This window comes from Clytia hemisphaerica, unplaced genomic scaffold (assembly GCF_902728285.1).
Source record: "Clytia hemisphaerica strain Z4C2 unplaced genomic scaffold, Clytia hemisphaerica genome assembly, whole genome shotgun sequence".
Taxonomy (NCBI): Eukaryota; Metazoa; Cnidaria; class Hydrozoa; order Leptothecata; family Clytiidae; genus Clytia; species Clytia hemisphaerica.
Genome location: NW_027103728.1, coordinates 844517 through 854294, shown reverse-complemented (window position 1 = coordinate 854294; position 9778 = coordinate 844517). Strand labels below are relative to the sequence as shown.

At 40.9% G+C, this 9778-nt stretch overlaps 1 protein-coding gene across 1 annotated transcript in view; it reads right to left on the bottom strand.

Annotated features, from left to right (window-relative positions):
* Positions 1–9778, bottom strand: part of LOC136804935 (mucin-19-like) — a 45926-nt gene that overhangs the window by 25329 nt on the left and 10819 nt on the right. The window contains 8 exon segments of the mRNA XM_067061467.1: positions 215–340; positions 788–6069; positions 6072–6984; positions 6987–7237; positions 7414–7617; positions 7941–8235; positions 8447–8870; positions 9082–9304. Coding sequence (XP_066917568.1) covers positions 215–340; positions 788–6069; positions 6072–6984; positions 6987–7237; positions 7414–7617; positions 7941–8235; positions 8447–8870; positions 9082–9304 — 7718 coding nt within the window.

The window sequence follows — 9778 nt, the reverse complement described above, 5'->3', positions numbered from 1 at the left end:
ACTATCACCACCTGCCTGGTTCTTACAGAAAATGACTCTTAAGCTCGTTTTGCTGCACGGTTTAAAAATTGTTCTTAATTTTTAAAGGTTGTACCGTAATTATAAAGAAGATCTTTCATCTATTCTTTCAAACCGCTAGACCAAGAAAGAACATCTTCTATTTCTACGTATGCACAAATTTATTGATGTATGAATATTAGTAATGTATACTTACGAATGGTGGTTTTGAGGTCGTTCCTGATGAAGGCGTGAATACAACTCCTGAAGATGTTTCCACTACCGACGTCGTAAAACTTTCAACGGTTTGTGTAATCAAAGATTTTGGAAGCTCAGAAAATCCCTGGTAAAAAAAAAACAATGAATATTTTGAAATAAATTGAAATCAATGACTCATGTTGAACTTCTTTTTTTCCTTTTGCAACTTGCAAAAAAATACCTACAGAAGTATGCAAATGAAACTACATTCCTATCTCACGGCCCCGGTCGTATTTTTTTCGACTATGAAATGAAAATTTCTTCGACATCCCAGTGGGGATATAAATCCTACTGTTCTCAGCTAAAGAAATCGAGTGGGGGTGATTTTGGAGTACAATTTTTCCTTTAAACTTTAAATGAAACCAAAGTCAATTTCCAATTTAATTTACAACAGGGGATTTTCTTCAACCGGGAACAAAATTTTAGCCGAGTTGTCAAGTCGGGCTAAGGTCCAACCGGGTGACACAGCAAAAGAACTAAAATAGCTAAAATTTTCAAAAAGAATAGGAGGAAGTAGTGGCAAAAAACTAACCGAAGTTGTAGACAATATAACTGGAGTGCTAGTAACCGGTGGCAAAACAAAACTAGAGGATGGCGATGGTGATGAAACTGAAGTAGTAACTGGTTTGAATGTGCTGACACTTGTTGATGTTGACACACTTGAACTTTCACTGCTTGAGGTGAATGCTGAGCTCGATGAAGGTGTAGATACTGAAGAACTGACGTATGGTGTGCTACTCGTTTGGCTGGATGAGCTGGCAATCGATGTCGATGGAGCTGGTTTGCTTGTGGATGGTGATGGTGATGAAACTGAAGTAGTAACTGGTTTGAATGTGCTGACACTTGTTGATGTTGACACACTTGAACTTTCACTGCTTGAGGTGAATGCTGAGCTCGATGATGGTGTAGATACTGAAGAACTGACGTATGGCGTGCTACTCGTTTGGCTTGAGGAGCTGGCAATCGATGTTGATGGAGCTGGTTTGCTTGTGGATGGTGATGGTGATGAAACTGAAGTAGTAACTGGTTTAAATGTGCTGACACTTGTTGATGTTGACACACTTGAACTTTCACTGCTTGAGGTGAATGCTGAACTCGATGAAGGTGTAGATACCGAAGAGCTGACGTATGGGCTTGATGTGCTAACAACTTGAGATTGAGTACTTTCAGATGAAGATTCAGTGTAAGTTGTTTGGCTTGTGCTTGAGCTTACTTGGCTTGATGAGCTAACAATCGATGTCGATGGAGCTGGTTTGCTTGTGGATGGTGATGGTGATGAAACTGAAGTAGTAACTGGTTTGAATGTGCTGACACTTGTTGATGTTGACACACTTGAAGTTTCACTGCTTGAGGTGAATGCTGAGCTCGATGAAGGTGTAGATACTGAAGAACTGACGTATGGCGTGCTACTCGTTTGGCTTGAAGAGCTGGCAATCGATGTCGATGGAGCTGGTTTGCTTGTGGATGGCGATGGTGATGAAACTGAAGTAGTAACTGGTTTGAATGTGCTGACACTTGTTGATGTTGACACACTTGAACTTTCACTAATTGAGGTGAATGCTGAGCTCGATGAAGGTGTAGATACTGAAGAACTGACGTATGGTGTGCTGCTCACTTGGCTTGAGGAGCTGGCAATCGATGTCGATGGAACTGGTTTGCTTGTGGATGGTGATGGTGATGAAACTGAAGTAGTAACTGGTTTGAATGTGCTGACACTTGTTGATGTTGACACACTTGAACTTTCACTAATTGAGGTGAATGCTGAGCTCGATGATGGTGTAGATACTGAAGAACTGACATATGGTGTGCTACTCGTTTGGCTGGATGAGCTGGCAATCGATGTCGATGGAGCTGGTTTGCTTGTGGATGGTGATGGTGATGAAACTGAAGTAGTAACTGGTTTGAATGTGCTGACACTTGTTGATGTTGACACACTTGAACTTTCACTGCTTGAGGTGAATGCTGAGCTCGATGATGGTGTAGATACTGAAGAACTGACATATGGTGTGCTACTCGTTTTGCTTGATGAGCTGGCAATCGATGTCGATGGAGCTGGTTTGCTTGTGGATGGTGATGGTGATGAAACTGAAGTAGTAACTGGTTTGAATGTGCTGACACTTGTTGATGTTGAAACACTTGAACTTTCACTACTTGAGGTGAATGCTGAGCTCGATGAAGGTGTAGATACCGAAGAGCTGACGTATGGGCTTGATGTGCTAACAACTTGAGATTGAGTACTTTCATATGAAGATTCAGTGTAAGTTGTTTGGCTTGTGCTTGAGCTTACTTGGCTTGATGAGCTAGCAATCGATGTTGATGGAGCTGGTTTGCTTGTGGATGGTGATGGTGATGAAACTGAAGTAGTAACTGGTTTGAATGTGCTGACACTTGTTGATGTTGACACACTTGAACTTTCACTACTTGAGGTGAATGCTGAGCTCGATGATGGTGTAGATACTGAAGAACTGACGTATGGTGTGCTACTCGTTTGACTTAATGAACTGGCAATCGATGTTGATGGAGCTGGTTTGCTTGTGGATGGTGATGGTGATGAAACTGAAGTAGTAACTGGTTTAAATGTGCTGACACTTGTTGATGTTGACACACTTGAACTTTCACTACTTGAGGTGAATGCTGAGCTCGATGATGGTGTAGATACTGAAGAACTGACGTATGGTGTGCTACTCGTTTGGCTTGATGAACTGGCAATCGATGTCGATGGAGCTGGTTTGCTTGTGGATGGTGATGGTGATGAAACTGAAGTAGTAACTGGTTTAAATGTGCTGACACTTGTTGATGTTGACACACTTGAACTTTCACTGCTTGAGGTGAATGCTGAGCTCGATGAAGGTGTAGATACCGAAGAGCTGACGTATGGGCTTGATGTGCTAACAACTTGAGATTGAGTACTTTCAGATGAAAATTCAGTGTAAGTTGTTTGGCTTGTGCTTGAGCTTACTTGGCTTGATGAGCTAGCAATCGATGTTGATGGAGCTGGTTTGCTTGTGGATGGTGATGGTGATGAAACTGAAGTAGTAACTGGTTTAAATGTGCTGACACTTGTTGATGTTGACACACTTGAACTTTCACTACTTGAGGTGAATGCTGAGCTCGATGATGGTGTAGATATTGAAGAACTGACGTATGGTGTGCTACTCGTTTGACTTGATGAACTGGCAATCGATGTTGATGGAGCTGGTTTGCTTGTGGATGGTGATGGTGATGAAACTGAAGTAGTAACTGGTTTAAATGTGCTGACACTTGTTGATGTTGACACACTTGAACTTTCACTACTTGAGGTGAATGCTGAGCTCGATGAAGGTGTAGATACCAAAGAGCTGACGTATGGGCTTGATGTGCTAACAACTTGAGATTGAGTACTTTCAGATGAAGATTCAGTGTAAGTTGTTTGGCTTGTGCTTGAGCTTACTTGGCTTGATGAGCTAGCAATTGATGTCGATGGAGCTGGTTTGCTTGTGGATGGTGATGGTGACGAAACTGAAGTAGTAACTGGTTTAAATGTGCTGACATTTGTTGATGTTGACACACTTGAAGTTTCACTGCTTGAGGTGAATGCTGAGCTCGATGAAGGTGTAGATACTGAAGAACTGACGTATGGCGTGCTACTCGTTTGGCTTGAAGAGCTGGCAATCGATGTTGATGGAGCTGGTTTGCTTGTGGATGGTGATGGTGATGAAACTGAAGTAGTAACTGGTTTAAATGTGCTGACACTTGTTGATGTTGACACACTTGAACTTTCACTACTCGAGGTGAATGCTGAGCTCGATGAAGGTGTAGATACCGAAGAACTGACGTATGGTGTGCTACTCGTTTGGCTGGATGAGCTGGCAATCGATGTCGATGGAGCTGGTTTGCTTGTGGATGGTGATGGTGATGAAACTGAAGTAGTAACTGGTTTGAATGTGCTGACACTTGTTGATGTTGACACACTTGAACTTTCACTGCTTGAGGTGAATGCTGAGCTCGATGATGGTGTAGATACTGAAGAACTGACATATGGTGTGCTACTCGTTTGGCTTGATGAGCTGGCAATCGATGTCGATGGAGCTGGTTTGCTTGTGGATGGTGATGGTGATGAAACTGAAGTAGTAACTGGTTTGAATGTGCTGACACTTGTTGATGTTGACACACTTGAACTTTCACTACTTGAGGTGAATGCTGAGCTCGATGAAGGTGTAGATACCGAAGAGCTGACGTATGGGCTTGATGTGCTAACAACTTGAGATTGAGTACTTTCATATGAAGATTCAGTGTAAGTTGTTTGGCTTGTGCTTGAGCTTACTTGGCTTGATGAGGTAGCAATCGATGTCGATGGAGCTGGTTTGCTTGTGGATGGTGATGGTGATGAAACTGAAGTAGTAACTGGTTTGAATGTGCTGACACTTGTTGATGTTGACACACTTGAACTTTCACTACTCGAGGTGAATGCTGAGCTCGATGAAGGTGTAGATACCGAAGAACTGACGTATGGTGTGCTACTCGTTTGGCTGGATGAGCTGGCAATCGATGTCGATGGAGCTGGTTTGCTTGTGGATGGTGATGGTGATGAAACTGAAGTAGTAACTGGTTTGAATGTGCTGACACTTGTTGATGTTGACACACTTGAACTTTCACTGCTTGAGGTGAATGCTGAGCTCGATGATGGTGTAGATACTGAAGAACTGACATATGGTGTGCTACTCGTTTGGCTTGATGAGCTGGCAATCGATGTCGATGGAGCTGGTTTGCTTGTGGATGGTGATGGTGATGAAACTGAAGTAGTAACTGGTTTGAATGTGCTGACACTTGTTGATGTTGACACACTTGAACTTTCACTACTTGAGGTGAATGCTGAGCTCGATGAAGGTGTAGATACCGAAGAGCTGACGTATGGGCTTGATGTGCTAACAACTTGAGATTGAGTACTTTCATATGAAGATTCAGTGTAAGTTGTTTGGCTTGTGCTTGAGCTTACTTGGCTTGATGAGGTAGCAATCGATGTCGATGGAGCTGGTTTGCTTGTGGATGGTGATGGTGATGAAACTGAAGTAGTAACTGGTTTGAATGTGCTGACACTTGTTGATGTTGACACACTTGAACTTTCACTACTTGAGGTGAATGGTGAACTCGATGAAGGTGTAGATACTGAAGAACTGACGTATGGTGTGCTACTCGTTTGACTTGATGAACTGGCAATCGATGTTGATGGAGCTGGTTTGCTTGTGGATGGTGATGGTGATGAAACTGAAGTAGTAACTGGTTTAAATGTGCTGACACTTGTTGATGTTGACACACTTGAACTTTCACTACTTGAGGTGAATGCTGAGCTCGATGAAGGTGTAGATACCGAAGAGCTGACGTATGGGCTTGATGTGCTAACAACTTGAGATTGAGTACTTTCAGATGAAGATTCAGTGTAAGTTGTTTGGCTTGTGCTTGAGCTTACTTGGCTTGATGAGCTAGCAATCGATGTCGATGGAGCTGGTTTGCTTGTGGATGGTGATGGTGATGAAACTGAAGTAGTAACTGGTTTGAATGTGCTGACACTTGTTGATGTTGACACACTTGAACTTTCACTACTTGAGGTGAATGCTGAGCTCGATGATGGTGTAGATACTGAAGAACTGACGTATGGCGTGCTACTCGTTTGGCTTGAGGAGCTGGCAATCGATGTTGATGGAGCTGGTTTGCTTGTGGATGGTGATGGTGATGAAACTGAAGTAGTAACTGGTTTGAATGTGCTGACACTTGTTGATGTTGACACACTTGAACTTTCACTACTTGAGGTGAATGCTGAGCTCGATGATGGTGTAGATACTGACGTATGGTGCTACTCGTTTGACTTGATGAGCTGGCAATCGATGTCGATGGAGCTGGTTTGCTTGTGGATGGTGATGGTGATGAAACTGAAGTAGTAACTGGTTTGAATGTGCTGACACTTGTTGATGTTGACACACTTGAACTTTCACTACTTGAGGTGAATGCTGAGCTCGATGATGGTGTAGATACCGAAGAGCTGACGTATGGCGTGCTACTCGTTTGACTTGATGAGCTGGCAATCGATGTCGATGGAGCTGGTTTGCTTGTGGATGGTGATGGTGATGAAACTGAAGTAGTAACTGGTTTAAATGTGCTGACACTTGTTGATGTTGACACACTTGAACTTTCACTACTTGAGGTGAATGCTGAGCTCGATGAAGGTGTAGATACCGAAGAGCTGACGTATGGGCTTGATGTGCTAACAACTTGAGATTGAGTACTTTCAGATGAAGATTCAGTGTAAGTTGTTTGGCTTGTGCTTGAGCTTACTTGGCTTGATGAGCTAGCAATCGATGTCGATGGAGCTGGTTTGCTTGTGGATGGTGATGGTGATGAAACTGAAGTAGTGACTGGTTTGAATGTGCTGACACTTGTTGATGTTGACACACTTGAACTTTCACTACTTGAGGTGAATGCTGAGCTCGATGAAGGTGTAGATACCGAGGAACTGGAAGAAGTAGATGTGAATTCACTGCTTGATGAGGAGATGAGTTCTGATGAAGATTGTGATATAGGTTGAGATGAGCTTTCACTTGATGAACTTATTGCTGTAGACGAAGGTGAGGAGGATGAATACTCGTAGATGGGCTGATAGATGATGATAATGACGAGGAAGGTGCTGGTGATGATGATTCGATCGGTGAAGATGAACTTTCGATTGGTGATGTCGATGAAATGATTTGTGAGCTCGTTGATGGTTGAATTGAGGTGCTGGGAATTATAACAGATGAGGAACAAGGAACTGTCATGGAAGAATTAAATTCTTGACATTTGTTACCATCATCGTAGGTACCATTTGGACAACCACAACCTTCCACCACTGGTCCACGACAACATCGGTGGTTGGAGTCACATGTTTGTTTTTGGTCATCACAAGTTTTGGGAATCATGTTGTCTTTGTAATAACCATACGAATGACCACAAGGATCACAACAGTCAAGTCCTAAATATTAAATTTGGATTTTCATGAATTGCAAAAGAAGTTTTATTTCTCAAACTCCTTCCAATATAAACAATAACTTATTGATTACATGAGAGTTTTTGTCACAAAGGTCCTTGTATAAAGAAAACAAATTTACGTTCTTTAAAAACCCTTAGAAAGCATTCAATTTAACTTACGACAAAGTCCTTCTCTTCTCCAGTAGATAGGGATACCATGTCGGTTACATTCTTGAACATAAGCAGCCAGAGCCGAACAGAAGCATGCACAATCTCCACCTTGTTTACACAAACATGTTTCTTGTTGACATGATTCAATATACGTGGAGGGGTCGACAGTATCGTGACAAGCAGTAAAGTTTCCAGTTCGAATGACGTTACACCCTGGCGTTGGAGAAAACAATATACAATGTTAATAAATAGTGCAATAATGCTAATCAACGAAAAATTCAAAAACAACAACTTTTAAGCTATAAAACATAAAGGCAATCTCTATTGTGCAAAAACAAGTAGAGTTAATTGAAAATTGCGAATTCAAAACTCCTGCCATGATAGAGCACTTTAATATCAATGTTGTTTTTGTTATTTGGAACTTGCAAGTAATTTTCACTTTAAGCTAGGAAATTCACAATTCGCTATTAAATTTGTAATGGATAATGTTAAGATCGAAAATCCGACTAAAAACTATATGAAAATAAAAGGCTTACCTTTTTGAGCCCATGCTTGACGGTCAGGATTTTGTTGACACGTATCAGTCTCGGTCAATTCACAAGCTGAGGATGAATCAGCCCATGATTTACCAAACTGGAGTGCGTTGTCGGCCATTGCGTTATCAAGACGCCTGAAATCATCTTCAGTTTTGCCATTGAAATCACCACAAAGACCGGAGAAGATTCCAGAGCTGACGTGTTTCTTACCAGGGACAACGTAGACACGGTTTTGTTGATCGTATTTGACGGTGTAATCCAACAAATATGCACGAACAATCAAATAAACACCAACCTGGCAAAAAGGATTAGAGATTTATTTGACTACAAGCATCATGTATTGATGATCCAACCTCATCTTTATGAAAGTTATTAGGAATCGTTTTTCAATCGAATAAAATACTCACCAGCTAAAAGATATCACAATATGTCATCACATTTATCTCCCTAGTTCAAATAATTTCCCATCAATCTTTACACCGTTATGAGTAACATTGGTAGCTTACCTTGAAAACTTCAACACCGTTCATGACAGCAGTTTGTGGTTGTGGATAACTTCCTTTCTCAAACTTCATGACAGTGATACCACGTTTGACGGTGACTTCTTCTTGCATCATGACGATCTCCACTTTACCTTCTGGTGTTTGCAAATCGATGGCCACCTGTTTACACATGTATGCTTCATAGCTGTTTTGGCAACGTTTGTTGGAGATTTTGACATTAATGCTGGCTGAATTAATATCGCAATAATCTTTAGAAGGATCACTTCGGCAATCGGACATCAAAAGGTATTCACACATTCCACCATCAAATTTATACATACGACCGTCAAATGTTCGATAATGCATTTGACCCCATGCAGCACAATCGTATTGTGGTTTGGCGTGTTCATTGGAAATGGTCTTCCATGTTCGATCTCCGTTACATTGTCTGTACAGAAAAGTAGAAAACTTAATCAAATAGAAAAACATATGTATGTAAGTTTGAATTTTACTACCGTAATATAATATACCCTTAAGATGATAGATCCCGAAAAAACTAGTAGCTTTCTTATTTCATTGTAGGGATTATTAGCTTAATTACTTTATGAAACTAGAATAAGAAGGAACAAGAGGGTGGAGTTGATGACAACATTACATACTTTGAACAGTCAGAAGGTGAGATTTCTCCTTGGTTGAAATATCGGTCAGCTTCTTTACATTGACATTGTGTTGTTGGATCAACGCAAGTTCCATTCTCGTGGAGAACTTTACCTTCTTTACAGAAACAACCAGAGGTGCAACGTAAATCAGCATCATTCAACATGAAGTTGTCACATGTTTTACCGCAAGCTGAGTAGACTAAACCACGTGATTCACATTGTTCTGTAAACAAAAGAGTTGAGAGTTGATCATTGAAAAAAGGCTCATTAGATTGAGATTTGAGTTTTTCCTTCACTCCAAATTTTAAAATTCTTGTTAAACAAAGTCTTCAATGAAAACAACGAGGTATTGGAGAACAATGAGCGGCGCATGCGCAAAAAAAGGAAGTCATGTACATATTTGCATCTTCAACATACCTTAAGTGGATAAATTTTGACGTGGATTTAATTTGGCGATTGGCCAAAATACGATTTTTGGCGGGGATTTAATTTTGCGATAGATCAATTTCGTAAAATTTGTCGAGGATTTAATTTGGCGAATTGGAAATTTTGTCACACTGAAATGGGTGAAAATTACTCAAAAATATACTAAAAAAGTTGTGATTTTTCAAATAATTCTATTTTTGTTAAATTTGGCGAATTGACGAATTTGGAAATTTTGGCAAGGATTTAATTTGGCGAATTTTGGCCAAATTCG